Source organism: Platalea leucorodia (genome assembly GCF_965183815.1).
Source record: "Platalea leucorodia genome assembly, chromosome: 1".
In the NCBI taxonomy this organism is placed as follows: domain Eukaryota; kingdom Metazoa; phylum Chordata; class Aves; order Pelecaniformes; family Threskiornithidae; genus Platalea; species Platalea leucorodia.
Window position 1 is genome coordinate 128,975,019 of NC_138823.1, and position 24,546 is coordinate 128,999,564.

The 24,546-nt window shown below is 35.8% G+C and overlaps 1 protein-coding gene across 2 annotated transcripts in view; it reads left to right on the forward strand.

The window, feature by feature from the left end:
- Positions 1-24,546, forward strand: part of TBC1D5 (TBC1 domain family member 5) — a 321,760-nt gene that overhangs the window by 229,808 nt on the left and 67,406 nt on the right. For both annotated transcript variants that reach the window (XM_082307468.1, XM_082307469.1), the window contains 2 exons: positions 9,423-9,565; positions 15,331-15,437. In XM_082307468.1, the coding sequence (XP_082163594.1) occupies positions 9,423-9,565; positions 15,331-15,437 (250 nt within the window). The remainder of the gene's footprint in view (positions 1-9,422; positions 9,566-15,330; positions 15,438-24,546) is intronic.

The following is a 24,546-nucleotide window of genomic DNA, read 5'->3' on the forward strand; positions in this document are numbered from 1 at the left end:
TGAAAAAAAAAAGTTAATCTCCTGAAATTTTTAATCCATTAATATTTAGCATACCAGAAAAAAGTGCATTTGTTTTAATATTTCAATAGAGAGTAACAGAAAGATGGTTCAATTGTAGATTTCCATTTTTCATGGACAGAAAAGGCATTTTATTTAATTGTGATAGAGAAGTCTCCAAGATAGAATATAAACTTCATAATATTTTGTCAGTACTTACTTGTTTACTTTAGAGTTATTAACAAAATTATCTCTCTTCTTTTTACTTTAAAATACATGTCTTTTTGGTTAAGTCTTGTTCAAGTGGATTCGACGGAGAAATGTAGTAACTCTATAGAAGATTTAACAATATGGGACAGTAAAATGTTATAGATTCCTCTTTTAAAGAGAGATTGTACAAAAGGATCGTTGTATCATTTAAACCTACTGCATGCATCTTGAATCAATGGATAAAGCTATTAGCAAATTTATTTTATCATCTTAAGAACTGTGCTTTAATTGCGACACTGAGAGTTGTTTTTCTAATATAATTTCTCCACTTTAAAACCAAATTTAATCATTGCTATTTAAAGATGGAAAAGTTGGGGGGGTGGAGTTCCTAATTGCTAATAGCTGATATCAGTAGGAACTTCACTAATTTAGAAGTGCCTCTTTTGTTTCAATAGGTTTATTGCAGCAAACAGTGTTTAAAATCATTCACCTGTAATTATTTTTGTTAAAAAAAGAAAATGTTTTTGCTACTCTGCAGTGATTTTCAAAACAAAATCCACATGCATCATCAGTATTTAGGACTGTGGGTTTGAATTGCATAGAGGCAAAGAGCAGTAAGAATTCAGTAGGCACACCTTCAAGGTCTTGCGTTTTCCTTTTATGAGTGTAGATATTGGTAATTAAATTAGGGTTTTAGATATGTATCAGAGATGAAGTCACATACTCCTTGCACTTAAGGGATGTTTATCATTGACTTCAAAAGGTTTTTTCCAGTAGAATGTAGCAGCCCCCTCTGATCCTGCTAGTTTATCACCATAACTATATCACACTGAACCTTACTTTTTAAATCTGGGTATTGCCTGAACTGTTTAAATTTAGTTGTTTTGCAGAAACACAGCAGTATTCTTCATTTCTTTCCCATGGAATAAAAGCACAGTTTAGCCCAGACAATTTCTAAATGAGTCATGGTGTAACAGCTGGATCCTCCATGTTGTTACCTCTGTATTTTGGCCAACATTTTAAAAATGGGTGCCTCGACTTTGGTCTGTGGTATTTGTTGTCAACTTGAAGCGCCTTTTTAAAGAATCTTGGCAAATGTCTAGAACTTTTGTCCTTTAAAAAATTCAGTAATGGCTGAAACTATGTTAGTTATTTTGTTGTGATCATTCTTTCTGTAGGTAACTACTGGAGTACAACAGTTTTATCCACCCTTCATAGTAATGAATGGTCAGTAAATTGTTATAGTCCAATAATTGAATGTCTTCAGTATTTACTGCAAACACAGGCTATCAATGTCAATACAATGCTTGTAACGATTCTTAATTACTAAGCCTTCGTAAAGTGGTGTGTGTGTGAAATACTAAAATTGAAGTATTTTAACTTTTAATGTTTTAGGAGGAATAGACACTGTACTCTTCTCCCACTGCAGAGTTTCTTTAAATTAAATGCTACATTCAGTGCGAATCTCTGATCATTTAAGAGTTACATCCACAATATAAATACCCACCTAAAGGTCCAGTTTCTCCCATCTTTCCTGCTGGAAAAAATGGGAAACTTTTTTCTGTTTTCTCTTCTAAACACATTCAAGTTCTTAGCTCTGTTTTTGACATTCTCAGTGTTACGGAAAAGTCAGTTGCAGACTTCTCTCTGATACTAATCCAATCCATTTTCAAATCAGTTGAACAGACTAATGAGAGAAGGTGGGTTTTTTTTTTTTTTTTACTCTGTCCTATTCCGCAAGCTTCCAGTCTTGTAGTATCAAAAAGCCAAAATAGCCTCTGAAAACGTTAGAGGGATGAAGTGGAAAGGGGAAGCGTCTGTAATCTAACCAAGCCAGTACAGCAAGCTAAAACTGATGGAGATCAGAACTAATAATGAAAAAAGTCATTGTGTCTTACAGTGTGTTAGTCCATAATTACTGTTACAAACAAATTTAGATTCAAGCTTTTCCAGAAGAGGACAGGGGGAATTTGATGGGGGAACCATTGGCAAAGCCTGCAGATAAAACTACTATTTTAAAAAGTATTTGGATATGCAGAAAAACTAGAATTTTCTCAGAGAAGAAAGTCAAAAGAAAGTTCATCCATTAGATAAAGAAAAGGTGAACCAATTACATACAGGTGAAGAGTTTGTTTCAGCCACTCATATTATTGGAGTTTTGCATTAAGATCAATCAAATAAATTGCAAAATCAGAACTAGAACTACATTGGGGACCAAGACCATAGCAAGAACATGAAGGAAAGTTATCTTCCCTTTAGCAGGGGCACCACCACTCCTGGTGAACATGCCCAAGGCACCCAGCAGTAGTTACTGGTACCACCCAAGAAGTTGGCTGTAGGTGGGGAGCAGCAGTAGGTGACAGCGGCAGCTGGAAAGTCTGAAGGCAAGGGCAGCACTGATGCCAAAACAAGTTAAGAGTTGGAACAGAAACCTACCCAAAGCAGGCTAACAGGTTCAATAGTTTTATTGTAGCACATTCCTAAAAATATTAAACATTACTGCTATGAAGATGCGATGGCACCTTTTTCATTAAGCACATTCCTGCAAATGAGTATATTACAATTGGTCTGGCTTAAGACAGTGGTAAGTGCTTTTGCCAAGATGGGTAAATTACAGTAAGGTGGGGGAGATAATTATTACGAACTAATTTTTTAGAAAGAAAAACCTTCTTTAATAAGGAAATGCATAGTCTTCCAAAAACAGAAAGAAAATGCAAAACAGTAACCTTTGCCAGCAATCTTAAAGAAACCAAATGGGAAAGGAAATAATCCAAATAACAATTAGATGCTCATGTCACATAATTTATTTGTAAAAAATAAAATTAAAGGTATTTATTTTAAAGAATTATGCTAGTCTGTGTATGATAAAGTAATTAATATAAAAACATTTCAGGATGTGTAGAACCGCAGGAATTTTCAACAGGACAAATCAAACCCATTTTCCCCGCTGGAAAGAAGGCAACAAAGTATACTATGTACCGGATTCTTGTTCATCATTTAGGCTAAATTTGAGTAGATTTCTATTAATAAACAAGTATTCATTATCACTATTATTTAATTTTAAATCTTTATTTTCTATCAGAAAAACCTACAGTAGAGTTTGAAACCCATGTAATCCATAATGTAAATTGTAGTTTCATTTTTATTTGTATTGTTTTCAAACACCATCATTTTTATTTTTACATGTAACTACTCCTTAAGGCCCCTGCTCTTTTAAGACGTGGAACAGAAAGCCTGTGGATCTTATCATAGTTTTTAAAGTTGAGGGTTTTTTAATATAACTATGCAAAACTTCTTTAAAAATTAGTGGATGTCACCACAAACCAAACAAAATTTGAACCAGAAAAAAAAAACCAAAAGTCCTACATTGTATCCATCCAACAGCAGTAGCCATGATTCGTGCATTTGGTGCAATGATCCACCAAATCTTCATGCAGTCAGTGCAGGAGAAGCTGGATGAAATGAATACTCCGCATGGGACGGCAGGACAGGACAATCCCACCTAGATCATGGTCACACCAGAGCGTGTATGTCGTTCTCTGGCAGAATAGTCGTCCACATACAAACCTGAAATTACCTAAGTAGATAAGGCAGGGGTGTGTGTACACATAAGAAGAATCTTTTTTATATACTTTCTGTTATCTCTAAGTCTAAGGAGAAGCCAAATGATTTGTTAGATGCTGGCACACGCTTTTTCCCTCCTTATCCCACACACTTTTGCACAATTGACATACACTGCTGGAGACGATGTGGTAGAAATCTATAATATTTAAATGCTTTAAAGCCTAAGGAAAATCTGATCATATCGTCTGCCTTCTCAAATGACAAAGGCCATATAATTTTATCTAATAAATCCAGAATTAACATTTGAATTTATGGTTGAAGTAAACACATCTTGTAGCAAGATGTCTGTTTTCATTCCCTTCACAAGTTAAGTAGATTAAGGCAAAAAATGCAACATATGCTGTAACAATATCTCACTGTACATCCTTTATGGGTGCTGTGCATGTGAGGGTATGCTGTGTGTAAAATTCTCAGCATTTAGATTGAACACATCAGAAATTTCTGTAAATCCCTGGAAGTCTGGTGAGCTTCCCACATAACTTCTTATACCAGTTTTTTTACTTTATTGGGATTTCACATGCTTCTTTCTGTTCTGACAAAATATGGAATTTTCATAAGGTTTTGTTTATTTTAGAAATGTCATTTTGTTCATTGTTACACTTAGCTTTTTTGCCTTTCTTCTCATCTGTGATCCTTAAGAGTTTCTCTTGCACCAGGAGCGGTACTGCCCTTCCACAAGACCCTTGTTGAAGAGTAGCTGAAAGAACAAGTTGTGATTATACTTCAGGCATGTTTCCTTCACTGTCTTGTATTGTTTGAAGGTTTTATTAATCTCTTTAGGACATTCCGTACAAAATCCCTGAACCGTATAAAGCCACGGGAGTCTTAATAAAAACAAGATTTATTAAGAAAGGAGACAGAACACTGGAGAAATGGACTGTGTAACAAGTCTAAGCTGAAATGTTGCTAAAGTTTGTCTTGATTGGTCTCCTTCATGTCATTAAAAGAAAGTAAACTATCTTACACCCCTATAAATTTCATCCTCTGATTGAACTTGCCCGTCTCCCCTCTGGCTGTGTCTGGCAACTACCAAATCCAGGAGAGTTTCTGGTGCCAAATGTCTTCTTTTGAGGGTGCTTCTGCTGTATGTTTGCAGCTATCTTTGCTCTTCTCATCCATGCGAGTGTTGACAAGTGCCGCTCCAGGAGCGGCAGTCCCCATGTTAGCCCTGCCTGCTGCTGGGTACCTCTGCAGAAGGCGGCCAGGGAGATACGCAGCCTTCTTCAACTGCAGCCCCCCCAGTGTCCGTAGGTTAGAAACACAGACGTCTGGCATCATAGCGCAGGCATCAAGTCAGTCCAGAGTGGTGCTTACTGCCGGGCATTGAACTATTTAATTCTTTTATCTTCTGTATAGCTTTAAATTCTTTTGAAAGTGTTATACAAATGTTGCTCCTCATCCTTTTTCCATATCTTATTTTTGAACAAGCAGATCACAGCTCAAGTCTGTCTACCCTTTCTCCTAAATTATTGACCGTGACTTTACATGGTAAATTGCACTGGCTACAAATGTTTGCTTGAACGTAATTCATGACAGAGTTTAAAGAGACAGAGCTTACATATCATTTTCTCAGTCAGTAAACAACTGATGTTAATTTTGGCATTTCTCAGCTTCCGAGTGCTTAGTTTTGATAAGATGGTGTTCTTTTCAAGACTTGCAGTCCATTTAAATAATTTTCTTATTTTAAAAAAGGCAGCAAAACTTGCCCTGAGAATGAAATGACATCCTGCAAAATCCTACTGACCCTCCCTTTCTCTGGAAGGCTCCCACTAGTGAATCTTGCGAGCATTGGAAACTAGGTGGACAGCATCCTCCGCCGTCACGTCCGCTAAGTGGCACTAACCATTGCAGAGGGGTGATAGGCACCTTTGCCATTTCCCATGCAGGAAGGAGGGTGCGGCTGGGGTGAAGGACGGGATGGCAGATGCACCGTTGGATTGGTGGGAGAGTTAGGAAGAAACAGAACATACTCTGTGGAAGTCTGCACTCTGCTATCTTTAGGTCAACCAAGGAATCATCAAATTTCGGTATTTTTTTAATATACACAGCAAAAAGGAAATACTAGAGATGATGTTGTTTTGATTCTAGAGCTTCTGAGTGAAAAGCTTGGGGAAAAAATAAGTTAAGCATGAGCGGAATTTTTTTTAACCTTGTTCTAATGAATAGTATCAAGGAATAAAAAATTCCAGCCTTGAGCAGATGCTTGGAGTGGAAATTGTACTGAAGATTAAGTTTAGCAAAAGTGTAAATGGCTGAGAACAGGCTCGTATAGTAGAATTTTATGCAACTTGTCAACAAGCTGTAGGTCCTAGGTTTAGTCATTTAGAAGTAGCTTCGGAGGCATGCTTTCCCTTTCCTGGAGTTATGGTTCTTCTTATTCTTTCTGTTTTCATGGTGTTGTGTTGTCCCCATAAACACTCCTAAACTGTTTGTATCGCCTCATCTGTAACCATTTCTTAGGCTTATTTAATTTTTTTTAAAGAATTCTCTGCCTTCCAAGAAGACAGAGAAGATAACCAGCCAAATATAGGTAACACATAACATAAGTTAATTTTATTGATGCTTGGAGAATTGTCCTGTAAACCTCAGTCAAAATGGTTGTGGTTTTAGTTAAAATAAGGCTGGATCATTGCCTTATTTAATGGCTTTTCTAGAGCACAGTTTTCTCCTGCTTTCTCTATATTGTAAGGTCATTAATGAATCATTAGCTATTGGTAGTAATTACTGATCTCTTGAGAGTATTGGTTTAATTATATAGGAATCATAAGTGGAAGATACAGTTACATATTCTACAATGTAGGTAGTACTACCTAGGTGTATTATGGCTTTAAAGAATCTGTATTTTTTTTGTAGATTTTAATTGCTAAGTAAGCCTGGTAAAATATGAATTATTGTATTACTGCATGTGATAAAAGGTATACTATTGTGAGCCTCGCAGTCTGCAGGTGTAACAGATGTAAGGCAAGATTAACAGGACAGAACAATAATTAAACCACAGACAGCCATCTAAAAAAAAAAAAAAAAAAAGGTTTATCGTGTCCAATGCAATTATTAAGTGTGTCTTAAATTCTCTGCAAATATTTGTAAAAGCAATAAAAATGCGTTAGTTTGAAAGACAGCTTTTCAGCGTGGACATTTACTTTAAGGAATTAACATCCCTTTTTATGAATATAAAAGCTGAGCGAAGTCCTGCCATATGGCAGTATGGTTCATAGGCAATAGGGTCCTTCGTTTATAGATGCTACGAGCTAAATGCTGCCGAAGAAAATAAGAGAGCAGTTAGCGTATATGCATTTACAACAGTATGAATTGCTTACTCCCTTTAAGACAGGAAGGTTCAAATAATTAACAGTAATACTACGGTTGCAAAAGGAAGTCCAGTTGTTCTTCAGCAGTCTACATCTGTGAAACATGATACCTCTGGGGACAGAGATTTAATTTTCCCAGGAGAAAATATAAAAGCAGGAGAAAAAAAGGAATGACTCCTGCTTGAGCAGAATAAACCTGCATCTACAAACGATTAACACTGCATAATGAAGTAGTAAAGAAGCAAAAGAGATTTCTAATAAAAGACTAATAACAAATCCCATTACACCATGGTGTATTTTTTCCCTTGAAGTGTATTAGACTTTTAGCAAGGCTTCTGAATAAGATTTGGGTAGTTGCAAGCAAAGTCAGCTCAAATGCTTGAAGCTTAGCTGAAATTTCTTGCCTAACAGTTTGTGTAACTTGAAAGTTGCGGTTTTACAGGTGGGAGGGGTTGTTAATGCAAGTAATAGGCTTCACGCAGAGTTTGGGTAATGTTTGTGTCACCATGGGATAATAGTCTCCTGTAGGCTAGGCACTGTAGGGTAATGTGCCACTGTAGGGTAAAATCCCTTAGACAGAGCAGACGTGGTATTAAATGCACTCACTAAGCCTTGCTTTTGTGTTAACAGTTCTGACTTCTCTTTCTGAGGCCTGAAAATAAGTCCTCGTAGGAAAGGGATTTGATCAGAGAGGAAAATACATAGAGTTTGTATTTCATCATAGCTAATATTGCAACTTTTATAATTCCTACACTAACATAAAAAGTTACAAGACCATAGAATGTAAATGTTTGGTATAAGAATAAGATAATGCTGTTTTTTGAAATCACATATTTTCACTTTTAAAAGGAAATATGTCTTGCAAGGGAAAAAATTCTGTGTAGCGATCTCTAAATCTGTAACATGGATGTTTTTGCAGATTATACATACGGTTCCAGTGGCAGGGGGAATAAAAGTTCATGTGAACAAAACCTTGACTCACAGAACAGTCCTTTTGAATTTCTTTCATAAGAGAGAGTCTTTTTGTACAGATTGTTGCTATCTTAAAAGCTTGTGCTCAACTGACATGTTGGAATTCATTTGTCTAGAAATGAACTGTTATTACTGGAATCAGGAAAAAAAAAACCACAGATGCCTTAAACCAACAGTGAGTTCTGGGACAAAAGTGGTTAAACAGGAATTCTTACAAGTGAAACTAATCTTCATGAAATTTCTAGTTGCCTTTTGAGAAATTTTTGTGAGTTTTAAAGAATGACTTAATTTGCTTAGCAGAAATTTGCAATCAATCTTTTCTTGCCACTGAATAAACAGATTCCACATGCGTAGTAATTTGCATATCCCAGCTAAAAATGTAATTCATTATTTTTAAGTCCATTTCGTAATAACTATTTCAGGATTAATGTTACTAACTATTGTTTAGCTCTTTCAAATGTAACCTTGGATAATCCTACCTAAAAAGGTACAAAGCTAGCGGGTCTGTTCCGGAATAGGAAGGGGCCTTTCCTGAGGTCAGCAAGTAAGTCAGTGTAAGAGCCAGAACTGGAAATAGGAAATCTTGAGAAATAATTTTCTTCTACTGCATTTCAAGCTTCCAGTCTCAAGCAATATTGCATTTAATGAGACAGATTTTCACATTTTGCTAGGTATGAAAACAGCACAGATATGAACAGGAATTAATGGTATAGTCTACAGGCAGATTATCACTAAATCTGGTAAAGATTTAAATTAAGTTTAGTCAAAATAGCACCCATAGCATATTTTATATGGAGCTGAAGACACTGTCATCAACAACAGGGAGGAAACCACTTCAAAGTACGTTTGACCCGGTCCATTTTAACTGCTGTTTGGCATCTGCCTCTGAGCTGGCTTTCACTTGACTGGGCTTTTCAGGGCTTCTCATAAACCACTGGCTTCACCCTCCTCTTTTTGCTGTTGGAGGCTATTCTTGCGTAACATTTTCTCCCTTTCATCTTAGATCGCTATCACATTAAATGCTCAAAAATCTGGTATATAGGATTGATATGTTTTGTCCTTTGAGGTTCACCCACATAATAATATTAGTCAGTTAAGCTTCTGCAGTCTGTAATGTATCACTTTTTTAATGTAGATGCAGTAACATTTCCAAAAATATAGTTAGTTAAGTGATTATCACAGACCTTCACACTTTGCAAAATTTTCTGGTAAAATGTTGTGGATTGTAGTTGATCCTGGGGTATGTATCCTGACTTTCCCGTACTTGGCAAAATGGAGAAATACAAATCACGTCTTTTCCTTTTTTTTCAGGCGATGGGTAAGGCTCCTGTTTGGACGTGAATTCCCACTTCAGGACCTTCTGGTTGTCTGGGATGCTCTATTTGCTGACAGTATCACCCTGAATTTAGTTGACTACATTTTTGTAGCCATGTTGTTATATATTAGAGATGCCTGTAAGTATCAACTATCTTATGATCTTTTAAAAAGAATGTGAACCTATTTTTCAAAGAAAAAGAGGACTTAAGAAATGCTAAATTTCATTGTGGCTTTTTTAACATACTGAAAATCGTTTCAAATGCTAGGAGAGGAGCCATTTGTTATCGGATGCGGTCTGCTGTATTTATGAAACAATTTGTATCTATCTTGGAGTTAAATGCAGGTTTGTTTTCTGAGTACTTCTGTGTTTTTATATGTAGTTGCGGATTTTATGTGCAGTAAGTGACACAGGTATGTATAGAGCTCCACCTTCTGACCAAGCCGATGAATTGAGTAAAGCCTCCCTTTGACACTGGAAATATTTTTATGCTCTTCTGCTGTGAGAAATGTGAAAATGCACAAGACAATGACTCATAATTTTTTAAGATATATCTTGAAGGAAATTTAAACGCAGAGATGAGTAACAATTACAAAATAGGTTTATTCTATGCAAGAGTGGCATCTTTAAAAAACTGATCTTTTCATTTTATTTTATTTTATTTTAGTATGCCTGAAGTATGTGCAAAAGTGAATTCTTATGGGTTAATGATGACCAATAAATACATTAATTTGGGACAAACAAGAAATCACAAAAATGTTGTTAGCTTATATAATTGTGAATGGGAGGAGGAAGGTATGTAATGATTAGTTGAGGCATTTATTTCTGTCTCATCATATTTTGCAAAAAATTCTATATACAACTTTGCTGCAACAAAGTATGCGTTTTGCAGTAAGATGCATGTCTGTCATTAAATATATGAATTCTGTAGCATGCTGTTCAGAGTTAATTCTATACAAGCTATAAGCTTTAGCTTATAACAAGGTCACGTATTTGACACAATTTTGTATTCTAGGACACATGAAGTTTTCAACATCTGTGGTTCCTATTTTAGGGTCCAGTCTTGAAAATATAACGTGCATCTGCTTTACACGTACTGTCGTTCCACTGCCTGCCTTCATGTGGTTTTTTAATTACTTTTTAATAAACATGCAGCATATAGAGCTACCTTACATTCCTCTCAAAGAAGTGGACGTTTAATTCAGTTTAGACATTTCAAAATTAATGCTGCTGTTTCAGGATGATCTGATTCCAGGTCATTATGTTCTGCAATCTAAGTCTGGCTTGTTTATGTGCAATAAACTGAAATAATCTTGAAATTTTTGGTATAGATATGTAGTGCAGATGTACGTAAAAATGTTTCTTAACATCAGTATTTTATTTTGTGTCACTGTTTCCCTTTAAAAAAAAAATACTTTAGAACTGTATTTGTAAGTACCGTCTCTCTCCTGGGGTAGGGAAGGTTGTTCTGGGTTTGTTTTCTTTTGCTTTGTGATGCTTATGTACAAGTATCGGTATGAGGTAACTAAAAATGTGAGCTAAAAACATGTTCTAGGCATCTGTATGAAATCAGTCTCCCTCTTTTCTCTGAAATCCCCAGGCTTAGTAAATAAAGTGGTAAATAGCTTTAAAGTAGAGTACATTTGCCCAAATGAGATGCAAAGTCATCTCTTCAGGACAGCTAATACTTCATACATATACTGTTTCTGTAATAAGTGACTTTTTGTCCTATAGTTGGACCTAATTCGTTACTCTAAGCATATTAGAATGGTGAAACAAAATACCTGATCATAAATACTCTAAAGTTGAATATATTTTCAAAGTCAAGTTCAAACTGTAGTGATTTCCCCAGTTCTTAATTTGATAAAAGAAAGATTTTCTTATATATCTGTAATAGAAAAGTTTTCCATCTTTCCTCATTTTTTTATTTAAAAACATTTTCAAATAAATTAAGTTTCTAAAAGCTTCTCTTTATTTGGTGACATGAAATGTTAGCTCAAAACACCTGATGATGTTAGTCATCTATAAATAAACCGTCTGGAAATTTTCAGTTTAAAAACTTTGAAACAACAGGAATAGTAATAGAGCTCCTAAGATATTATGATATAAAAATGCCAAACATAAGCAATGATAATAATACAACACTGAAAGCATTTGAAAGTTTAAATATCATGCAGATTCTTTTATACGAAAACATTTGGGGATGGGGGAGAAGTTGCTGGTTTGGGAATTGATGGATTTTTTTCTGTGTTTTATTGTGATGTTCTCAAAAACATGATTTTATGAAAGTATTATTTCTGCTATATTTTTCATTTTATTTTTAGTTTAGTTTTGAAATCCTCTGTTACTCAAATGAGATATTATTCAAGGAGAAGGGAGCATTTAGATCATTAGATTATTGTTTATACATTTTAGAGATTACAGATATATAATCATGTACACAGCCATTCTGTAAACTGCTCTGTTCAGTTTTACATCTGTATCCAAGCAGAGCTTTATCCGTGGAGTGATAATCCTCACAAGCCAAGTGTAAGGTTGCGTACGAAAGTATCTGTGAGTTTGGAAAAATTCATGTAAAATAACCTTCTTTTTTTAAAATCTGTCACATCAGAAGCATGAATATGTTACTTTTTTTTCACCAATATGGATGTATATGCAGTTGTTGATGAAATCAGAATGGAGGGGAGGGTGCAGTGCAAAAATATATATGTTTTATATACTTCCCTTCAAGAAGGACAAAAATGAAGAAACGTGGAAGACCTGTCTATATTTTTCATAGTAAACTAATGTCATTATTGCACCAGGAATTAATTTTGACTGATCAGTGTTAGAATAAGTATATTTTTGTCATGTTTCCACTTGAAGACTAGCTATGGCCATTGTTAGGATATATATTATTTATCTAAAAGCGCTCTGAATATTTTGAGGGAAATAAAGGAGCCACAGCTTCTTCTTAGAGGAGCTGATTTCTTATTTTTGTTATAGCGCAAGATGTTAATATTATCTATGTTTAACTCAATTTAGGGCCTACTAAAGAGAACATAGCCATGCGTAAAGCAGCAGGGGGAAGTAGTTCCACCCTTCCTGGGTTAGGAAGTCATCTGGATACATCAGGTTTGGTGGCATCAAACATTCAACTCTTAAGGAATTACATGTGGCAGAAAATTAGGACTTGATTGAGGAGAGGTACAGTTAGTTTACATGTTTTCCATCACTATTATTGCTGCTTACGTCCAGGAATGGTTATTGGACCAACAGAAAAAAGTCAGTCTCATCTATAGCAGAAGGGAAAAAGCAATTTGATGTTCCTCTGAGCACTGCGTAACAAATATTAATCAAAAGGCAGTAAGATTGCTTTCTCTATGTAGAAGAGTTTCTCTAGTCCTTTCCCTAGAAATACCAATAGCATTCTTCTTTGGAGAAGTGAGAACTTGTTGTTCACAATAAAAGTTGGATCCAGATGTGACTCATGCCAAGCCAATTGGTGAAGGAAAAGCACAGGTACAGAAGCACCAAGGTTATTATAAGGCAGCTGGCCACAGTGTAAGATATTTCACCACTGAACTTCAGCACCATCCAGCTACTGCTGAGACTGGGTAAATTTGTATTGCACAGAATCTTCTTCCAGAAACTTTATCCTACAGCTGTTTCTTGGAAATCCTTTTAACTGATATGCATATTCAGAGAAGGGGTGTTTATTTTGTTTTACTGCTATTTTCTGGGTCATTTTTAAGAAAACCACCACTCTGTTGGGTAATATTATACATTTTGTCCTGAAGAGACAAGAATCATAGAACGGTTTGGGTTGGAAGGGGCTTTCAGGGATCATCTAGTCCAATCCCCTGCCATGGGCAGGGATATCTTTCACTAGATCAAGTGGCTCAAAGCCCCATTGAGCCTGATTATTCAATTGCTTCATTATTATACATTGCAAAAAATTAATAATTAGAGTAAATGTCTCATGGTTGAAAATATAATTTTTTGTCAGGAGTCAAGTCTGCACCATTAAAATAAATTAGCTTTTTTAATATTTACTTTTCTCTATATCTGTGAGACAGCAAAGAACTCTTCCAGGAAAAATAAAGAAAGGATAATTTTAATCCATATTGGATTGCAGAACAGAACACATAGTGATCTGTTCAAAAGAGAAATGCATTGGTCTTACTGCCTATCGTTTATAAAAGTATTTAGAATTTACTATCCATTTCCAGTATTTTTATTTGCTTTGGTAAAAAGGCATCATGATCATAACTGCAGTACAGTATCTTCAATTTGATTTACGTATGAGAGTTTGATTGGGTATATACTATGTGGTGCTCGTATTCTACTCCTCTGAAAGAACTCTGACAGAGACCATTGTATTGTGTTCATTATGCCAGCTTTGTGACTTCAAGAAGAAAAAACAGGTACCTGAATATGAACAAGAAAAACAAAGGGTAGGAAAAAGAACAGGCAGAACAGATAAAGAATGAGTAGGATAAGTGAGTGCTTTACAAATGAAAGCAGATGTATGAAATTACAAGCTGTCGGATCAGCAACGGAAATGAAGATGATAAAGTGGTTCCCTACACAGATTATAATTATTCATCTTGCCCAGTCCTGCATCTTTTCCCCATAATCCTCTTGTTGAGGGAGGAAAGGTACAGGAGGATATGAGGCTTATTCACATGAAAGAAAAAAAGTCAGACATTTAAATGTTTCTGTCCACAAAACAGTTCTTTATTTTGCCTTTTATTGATTCAAAATAATTTTGTATTTGCAGTGATCCTTCCTGGCATAGAGGCCTGATTAATTAAAAGTATTTGTTACTACAGCTAAAGTTCTCAGAATAGTAAAGTTTGTTAAAAATTTATTTACAATTACTATTGTTGGAGGCTGTCTTTATGTTGCAGAGTGCAAGCATCATTAACAGGCATTGCTTTGACAGCTGTGGCAGATGGATTGCCTGGATTTAGATGGTGCAAAAGAAATGAAGTAGTTTACATAGACCTGCCTGAAAAGATGTCTTTAATAATTGCACTCATAATTAGATTGATTTGGGGGAAAAAGGAAAAAAACAAAACAAACAAACAAAAAAAAACAAAACAGAAGATGAAAACAACAAGCAAAGAACCATAAAGTATATTTACACAGATTCAGATAAAATCAAGCACAATTATAACAAAATTAAAAACTTCAGCAAAGCATGCTGAAAATTTCCTGAATAAGTAAAAAATTCTAATGAAGTTAATGGTATATTATATTTTTAAGTATTTATGAAATTAAAATCTAGCCTTTTCCCTTTTTCCTGAACATTTCGTGAATAGTTTCTGATTTATGAGAAAACAGGGAGTTGTTGGCATCATTTTATGTATATGTATACATACATAAGAACAACATAAAAGATATTTCAGCAAAGATTTGTCAGAGTGGGGGAAGTTATCATAAAAGCAGGATTGAAGGTAAAATTTCTCTCACAAATTATCATACTTAAATTTAGGTTTCTGCAGATGAGTGTCTGAAAAGTCAGTGTCCATTTCGGAGTGTGGGACTAGTTCTTCAAGCTCCACTGACTGTGTTGCCCTGACCTCCACTGACTCAGGCAGGCTTTAGGTGCACAGCTACAGAGATCTAAATTTAGGCATCTAAATCTGGAACTAACATAAATGTCTGTGAAATAAAGTCAGTGGTAGGTTCAGCATTGTCTTTAACGATACTGGACCAAGCGTAGTCATGAAGCTTGATTATGCAATATCATCTTTGAGCACTGCTTGAGTTCTAGGAGACTTAATGTGGCAAAAGACAGCTGAATCTGAACTGTAATCAATCTGCTGGAAAAGGTACTGTTTTAGAATATCAAAATCAGAGTAATATTTCACTTGGGTTTTTTCTCCTTTTTTTTTCCTTTTTTCATTTTCATTGCAGTGATTTCAAGTAATTATCAGACCTGTTTGGGACTTCTGATGCATTATCCACCTATTGGAGATGTTCACTCCCTTATCCTCAGAGCACTTTTTCTCCGAGATCCAAAGGTGAGATGCTCACTTTGTAAATACAGGGAATAAAACTCTGTAATAATATGTTCTAAATACTATAAAGTTAATAACAACCTACATTTTGGGGACTAAACTGCAGTTTCAAGTTTCTTCTTACCTGACAAAAATGCTGAAGGAAAGAGTTGGTAACCAAGAGTAGAAACAAGTCCCTTTACTCTTTAAAGGATACTATCCTACTACTTTGCTAAAGTTATCCAGGAGCTCTGGTAACTGCAGATGTTTATGCTCTTTAGAATACCTTTGCCAGGTATTCTGCACAGACATCTTTCACAATAAAGTATACTTTTGATGGAAATGGTAATATTTTATATAATAACCTAGTAAGCTGTATAGAAACTGTCATGCTATTTCATCTGTAAGACTTTTTTGATGGGATTTCTGCAGATTAATCACTGTTAATCCTTAAAGCACTACCCCCACCCAATATATAATAGTTATGTGATGGTTTTCAGTTAAAAATGAGTCTGCTGTTACAGCCTGAAAAGATTCACATGAATAAAATGTATAAATTCATAAATTTTATGTTACATATTACTAGCATACAGTTTCTGATATACTCATCTATACTAAAAAAAAAGTAAACCTCTTGCTGTCCTAGAATGGCATGTGTATATGTGTGGATATAATATACAGCAGATATCCACAGTATAGCGGATAAAGTGTTTGAGATGAAGCTGTACACAGTAATCTTTGCAGTACTCAGATCTTTGGCAGATAGCAGAACTTGTGCTGCTGGTTTTGAACTGTCTTTGTGCATGTCCCATTAGTAGGCTGCCACTGTAAAGTCTGATTTCCCTCATCTTGATGCACGTCACCTTTGAAAGTGAAAAAATCATCACTTCTGCACTCTGACTACCTTCTGCAAAATTTCATTCAGTACCAATGTTTACACTTTTATGGATTAAGAAAAAAATTGTCTCTTTGTTTCTATATCAGTTTTTTGCAGAAATCTGCATCCTTACAGCTGCTTTCTTCATTCCTCTCAGGCACAGAGATTTCTTTCATGACGAGAAGTAAAGTATACCGTTTTTTCAGCGTGTAAGAAAGTTTGTAACGTTAGATTTCAGGAATCTTTCTTAAGATTTCAGCAGCTGTCTGTGAAATCAGACTGCCCAGCATTTATTTATGTACTCTCTTAGCAAAACAAGATAGAAGAATTTCTTAGCGGGAAGATACAGAGGGAGGGAAATTGTGCTAAGATAGTGAACTAAATCCGATATGTAATCTGTCATTTATTGAAGGTATATGTTAAAAGATAGAATCATTACTAATTATTCAGCTGTCCTCTGAAGCATCCTAGACAGTATACAAGGTATCCTACCAGCTGAAGGGGGCTAAAATAAGTGACCAAGTTCACATGAAAGAAGCTTGATCACTATTCCGCTCCTTACGCTCTTGTCTCCAACTGAATGAAGTTGTCAGGCTCATAAGGCCTCAGTGTCCTATGAATTAACATTCTCAGGTGCGCCTTGAACACCTTTCAGAAAAATATTGGATGTAATTCCTACCATGTCTTTCAGGTAGTTCTCCCTTCACTCAGGTGAATGAGTACTTAAAGCTCTTTCATGCAATGACTGCTAGTTGTTTTGTCAGTTTAAATATGATTAATTACAATTGTTCCTCATTTTTGAGCTGTATTTACCTGATTGGGAAATACTCTGAAGGTTAGGAAGCTGGGATTTCCAGAGAACGAAGAGCCCTAAAGGACTTCCAGCCACCTCTCATTTTACGTTGGGTCTTTGGGTTGAGACTGCATAAACAGATCTGGACTTCTTACAGTAAGGAAGTTAAACTGTTCTAAAGGATCACTCTAAAAGAAAAAATAGCTCGTGGTCTGAGAAAGAAATGTATTTTCAATGCTTGAAATAATAGCTTGAGTACCTCTATCTTCTCTTACCCTAGATGGATTTTAAGTTTCACTTATGTCTTTAAGCACATGTTGGTTCAGTCCAAAGTATTTCTGAAATGGAAGTCTTGTTATTCTATAAGACCTACACATAAAAATTTTCCAAGTCTGTCAAAATTTTTCATTACACAGAATGAAAAGGAAGACTCAACAAGACATCATGGGTGCTGTAGCAGTCTAAAGTCAGTACACAGATTATATACCCAATATAAGTGGAAAAATTATGATACCTTTTTTTTGCTATCTGCATAAAGATAATTCAGTTTGCCTTTATTCCCTAAGCAGATAAAAGAAGATTGGAAGAAAAGACAAGGAGATTTTAGTCAGTAGTGTAACTTGTAAGTGATGATTAGCAAATTCAGTGCTTAATGATTTTTCTTCCTCCTTTGATGTTTTCCTGTGCATTTCTCCATCACCAGCTTCTAGTTTCTAATGGGAAATTACATTTGGTTCAGTGCAATTTAGATCTCCTGAGCCAGGGCTGAGTTGTTCTGTGTGGCATTTCTTCCAAGATTTCGCTTGGGTTTTAATATGTGAAGTGGGAACTCATCTGTGGGAGACTGTGACGTGGTCCAGTGGCTTATTTCATTGTTTTTTGAACATAGCAAGAATGTTTAGTGTTGTTCCAAATATCCAAGAGAAGCTTGCTCTCTGCCCCTTGGAGCTTTAAATCTCAGCTGGACAAGAAATGCAGTTTAGAAGTCATGGACAGGGACAAACAGGAATCTGCCTCTTGCAGGTTTGTTAATACATATTGTCTTCGGAATTATTTTTGCAGCTAGGTAAATGCCAAATAATCTCACTGAGGGGAAGTTGTGGGGTATTTGGACTAAGAAAGGTTGGTGGTATGTACATAAAACTGAGAGATTCTTGAGGAACAATCCTGTCATAGATGGTGAAGTAGTTAAGATGGACCTGATATGACCTTTCCATCCGTAACTTCTGATTCTGCAGATAATCGGGGTTTGCACGTCTAATAACATCCATTATTTCTTCTGTTTCCTTGGTCTGACATAACAGATATCTCCTCCTTACTTATTTGTCTTGTAGACTATCAGGAGAGCTAAACTTTGGCTTGATGTACCTGTTGCGTTTTGTTTGCTTCTTTTCACTGCGGTCATTGCCAGGAGAGTAACCTAAATGTCAAAAGAAAGCTATACTTAAAAGATGGGTGGCACTTTTTTCTTACCTATGGACAAATACAACTTCCTGACCTTTTGTGGAATCAAACCTTAGCAGAAGCCTTAGCATTATCCAGTGATAACAATAATATGAAAAGTAATTAGTGCTTGCCATTAATCTAATGCGTGCAGCAGCTCTCCTTTTCACTTCGGGAACCCCAGTTGGCAGTTGGGATGAGAGGACGCTTTAGATACCACATCCTTGATATATTCCAGTGCCACAGAAGAGAAATACACATCTCCATAATAGCTGAAAACAAGTTAATGCACCTGTCTCTGAAGGGGGGCCTGAGAGAGGCTAATTTTACAGGCATGAGTATGGATCAATGCAGAATAATTGAATTTCAGCCTTTTCTGCATTTGGCTAGCTCCAGTTTTTGGGAAAACGTAGAATGAAAAGCTCAAATCAGTGTTGTTGTCTTTGCATAGGGTGATAAAGGTAACCTGCTTAGCAGAGTATTTGTTTCACATTTCTAATCTTTGAACAGATAATTACCTCAATTATTTATATGAAAGTAACTTCTATGCACTTCTAGTCCTTCTGAATATAAAAGTAGAGCTGCTTATGGAAGAATGGGCTATTAAAAGTATGTATATGTGAAATGAGAAAATAAGGGGAAGATTTTTTGTGTATATCCAAAAGCATTTACTGAAGGTGTGTCTCTGTGTATTTAATGTCCCACGAGTGGCCAATTTTCTTCATTTTTTTCCTTATCAAAACCATTGAGCACTGTTAATTTTCAAAGCAAAGACTGCGAAATTAAGAAGTAGAGATATGGAGATAGGGCAGTGGAAAAATATAAAGTGATTAAAAAACATAGTTCTAACTAGAGTTGTTCAAATAAAAAAAAAATTAAAAAACCCAATTAGAAACAAAAGTCATAGAAAATGCGAACATATTGTGTTCCTTAAATAACCAGATGTTCTTTCCTTCCTGAAGGCAGCAGGGCTAGGAATAAAAGGTTTAAAACTATTGTTTTAAGTTAACTGTGAATTTTGCAAATCTGTTTTCACCCTTTAGCAAATAAAATTCTAATACAGCAACATAAGCAAAGTAATTTTCATCTTTGGGTGTTCTTATTTGTATGTTGTTCTGTGTTGAAGTGTTAACCTTATCACAATGACTTATTAGAAAACTAAAGTGCTACATAGAATATTAAGGTTTTATATTGCGTACTAAGAACCTGACAACCATCCTTTGTCTGAGAGCTTACTGTATTTATTCTTAATATTCCTGTAAAACAAGTTTGCTCTCAGATATTTTAATGTGGTGAGTTACCCTATTCGTTGAGCAAGCTAGTTAGGAGCTTAATTCAGTGGAGACACCTTTTATCATAAGCCATCGATTCAAAAAAAAGAAGGTGATTGTGCGTGGTTGATGGGAATTAATTTGTAAGTTATGCTAATAATATTCTAGTTACTGCTGCTGCTATTTTCTCAACATTGTATTTTGAGCTATTTGCTGACATTGAAAGTAGCCATATAATAATATTAAATTCTAACTAAATCCATGATGAAGCATACATGACATTTCAAAGAAGTCATATTGGTTTGTCATGACTGAAATTACAGGTACTGCCAGAAAACTTAAGCAATAATATATGGTCATGATCACTCATATAACAATTAGTCAGAGAAATCTGCATTCCAGCTTTTAACACTTTTCACAATCTGAGCAATAAGTGACAAGGGGAAAACACATTACTGAAATTTTGAACCGAACTCTTTGTACATTTATTTTCAGCTGAATTTTCTTCTTAAGTAGCTGCCACCGTCTCAGAGTTTCTCCAAGCTAGTTTCATGTGCCTGAAAGGCTGTTGAGTTTCACTTTCTTCTTCTTCAGATAAATTCTTTTCTATACGCTCATTAACTGAGGTGCCGCTGCAGAGCTGCAACTGTCCTTTGAAAGCTGCCGTTATGTCAGTATTGTTTGTTTTGCTGTTTGTGGCAGGAGAAAAGCAGGTTTGGGGTTGTTTTGTTTGTTTGTTAGCATTGTGTGTGCAATCTGGCATTAATTACCTCTCTTTAATGACCAGATTGCAGCCAATCAGAAGTTGGGATCTGGCAGCGTTTGGGCATTAGCAGCTCGTTAATTTGTACCGACACACATTGAGTGGGGTGCGGAGTCCATTTGGTTAGAGGGGTACCAACAAGGCGGGGGGGACAGGGGGCCTGAACAAACGTTTGCTTTTTGCTTTTTGCTTTTTTCTTTTTTTTTTTTCCGATCATGAAAAATGTGACTGATTTTTCAGGAGATTCACAATTATATATTAGGGATTTGGGCTGTATGAAAAGTAAGTATCAGAAATCTGGGATAATGGATATCCCAATGCAGTATGAGCTGGCGGTACACGTAAGGTCGCCTACAATTTAAAGGAGAGTTGCCTTGGCAGGGGGTGTGACTGATAAAGGAAACAAGGTTTTCCAGAAGAGCTAAGCACCTGTCTCTTCATCTGGGAGGAAAGGAATTAGGAGAAACAAAAAATAAATGCATTTACTTTCAGTGATTCACAGAGAACTTCTATTTGCCTTAATTTCTGAAAGATTAAGATCTTGGATGTTTAATGCAATGCAGATAGACTTCTATGAACAAAAATGTGTCGGGATCTTCAAACTGACCTCTGGTTTTACAACCACATTCAGTTCCTTGTAGTGAACCCAAGCATTTTGATGGTCTAACTTCCCCATTTGCAAATACACTACGGTTAAATGTAATCTAAACACCTCACTTTGAATAAAGTGATGGTTTGTCTGTACCTGCCTGCTAAGCTTTTTAATGTGGGCCTGTACAACTAAGAATTGCATATATTATACATGCAAAAGCCATTATATTAACTTGTTCTTTGTTTATGTTCATGTTCTTAAAATCAGAAACAAAGGAGATAAGCCATGCTTTGTTTTAAGAATTATTGTTCTAAATATTCAGTTATTGTATTTCATTAATAGAATAAGGTATGTCAGGCAGCTATGTGTTTAATGATAAATTACTTTGAATAACCATGTTGCCATAGTACCACATAAAAATAGTAAGTGTACCATAAATTAAAAATCCTCTTAGTTTTTCTACATTTGTTTCAAAACCTTCATTCCTAGTGCACCTATGCATTTTAAAATATAAAAAGGCTATGTGGTCAGTACTCACAGGACAATAACTTTCTCATCTCTCCCAAAGTTCATTGCAATTCCCCCCGATAGGTTAACCATTTAATCAACCCACCATAAAATAGTCATCTTCTTCAAAGTATCCTCTACGTCACAAGTAATATTTTCGGGAAAAAATCTTGGCAAGTGGTTGATTAGTTACCTAGTCAAGACTTTATGAATGAGAAATGTTTTAAAGTCCGTCTGATGCCTCAGTATTGTACGTAACACAGTAGTCATCGCTCAAAAGAGCTATCTCTTAGATTGCCAACTGCAATGCAGTTTCCAGTATTGCTCTGTCTTTAGCGTTGTATGCGCAGGCTAGTTATTTGGTTAAGAACCCACAAGTATTGTATCAATGCAAGCTAAGCGGCCATTAGGTTTAAATGAATAGGAAAATGGTGGGAAATAATTCAGAATAAAGCAAAGCTTCCTGAACAGTGACACCTCTCATAGTTAAGACAAAGCTGTGCCACAGGTAAGATGGTGCAGAAACAAAGGACTTGTCCCACTTCTGTGTAGGGCCAAGCGAGATGGTGCTGCAGTCCACTCCTGGCAGTGAGAGCAGAGCCCAGCAAGGGAGGGCAAGTTGACTTTGTTGTTCTCATTGCTGGTCTTGTGTCACCCAGAGCTGCTGGCCTTGAGGGCAGTGAGGAGTTGGTGGCATGGTTGGTGATTTCTGGGCAGGTGGAGAATTGCAGAGTCTTTCAGAGGAGACAGCTAAAGGCAGGTTAGGAACCATTGTTTCTACTTTTGGCTAATATTAAACCAAGTATATAATAGTATTGTATAGAACAGCAAGTAACATAAGCATTATTCAATAAATAGTCAAGGCAACTACTTGCTGATCAGTCAACTGGACTAAGAATTGCAAACACAAGGAAAAAAAAAAGTGTTTTCATTTTTTAATCTTCTCTTCAGATTTCATAATTATGCCTTTTATCAAGGTGCCTTCCATTAATCAGGAAGAGAAGGCATGAGATGCAGCAATATCATGTTCAGGCCAGAGGGGCGATCAGGGAAAATTTAGAAATAGGGAAATAATTATTCTCCTGTGCTGATCAGCATTCCTGTTAATATTGACTGGGAATTCATAAGGTCTGTCATGTTAAGGGGAAGTACTCTAGAGAGGCAAGATGGAAGAGAAAGCTATTATTGGAAGCCAAAACTTTAAACTGTGCTTTCTCTTTGAGCAAGTTGATATCCTTAGTAGCAAAGTAGAAGCAATTCTGATTGTACTTGATGCTAAAGCAAGAAGCTGAAGCACTTTAAGCTCTTAATTACTTTAGCTACCAATAAAACTTATTGCTTGTGAATTTCTTGGGGCTGTTTCTTTCAAATGATTAGTTTACTTCTGTTTAAGAAGTCATCTAAAGCTACTGACCCTCTCCTAAAGAGTAATGATGTTATTTATAAAATTACACTAATAAAATGTATCTAACAGTGTTAGAGTGAGGTGATTATGGTTCTTCTTGTGTGCAACCTGACAATTCAATTAATCACTTCTAGTTTGCAAGGTAGTTTATCAAAAGGAAGCACTTAAAACACTTAAAGCACTTGGATTCTACCTAATCAAAAGTTCTCCGTATCATAATTTATTTATTTGACTAAAATTTGCAAAACACAAACTGTGAGTTACATAAAAATAGATTCATAACTTTTCAATAATGTATGAAAGATTAGCTACTGAATCATATCCAATCTATTATGATGGAATTTAAGTTCAGTCTCTTCTGATATAAATGTAGATATACTGCTGGTGTATTGACATATTTTGTAGTAAATATTAATGTATTAATTGTTGTATACAAAGCTATTTGAGTACATTTGTATTGGGGAACGCTTCTCTGGAAGAGCAATATACTTTCAAGATAGAAGTGGGAATGGTACATTTTATCCTTTGCTATAACTTTTAATGGAAAATTAGGTTTGGAGATGTGAGATAGGACTCTTTGTCCTTTATCTTTTTAAGGAGCAGTAGTGTTCAAAATGGCTCTGCAGTATCCCCATTATTAGAAGCCCAAAATGAAAGGGATTACTTGTCCCGCAGCACCAGGACCTTAGCTTCTCTCTGTGTTTTAGAGGAAAAGACTTGGACCTCATATTGCTTTTGCTGTGGTGTGTGCATGGGGCTCTTTGAGACAGCCTTTTTCAGTCCTCTAGTGACCTTTTTCAAGTGTTTTACGTAGTATGTTACATGCGGAACATAAATTAATCTGTTTCTTTTCCACGTAACAGAAATAACCAAATAGCACCTTAAAATGTTCTCTTTTTTCTCTGATATGTGAGATTTGTGTACAGGCATGTATCTGGAGAAGATAAAATGCTCTAAGTGTGGTTATAAGGGTTTTATCAGTGTAAGCTTCAGATAACTGCATTACTCACAAAGCCATCAGTGAGTTATGCAGGTTGTCCAAAACGAGTGCCAATAAAACCATAATGTGGTAGCTTTTCTGTACATAAAGATGTCATATTTTAAATCTCGTAATTTTGAGCATTCCAGAGTTTAAAGCAAGGCTTGCTGTATGTTCCCTTCAAAAGCCTGGATCTTTCCTCCACGATGTTGTAAAACTCCTGTTCCTAACTGTGCGGGGCTGCAAGATGCCAGAGCATAAATCTGTCACAGGGTAGGGCTGAACACTGTCAGATTTATACCTCACTATTTAGGTAATTTACTTCTTAAAACCAAGGGTTCAGCTGAAAAATAGGCGACTAAATTAAGAGGCAGATTTAAAAGGTACTTAAGCGATTCTGTTGATGCAAGATGGGGATTTTATGCAGGTTATGAACTTGAATGTTGGCAGGTCAGGGTCTTTTTGTCTGGAATATTGATAAAAGCTGATTTGGTAGGATTTGA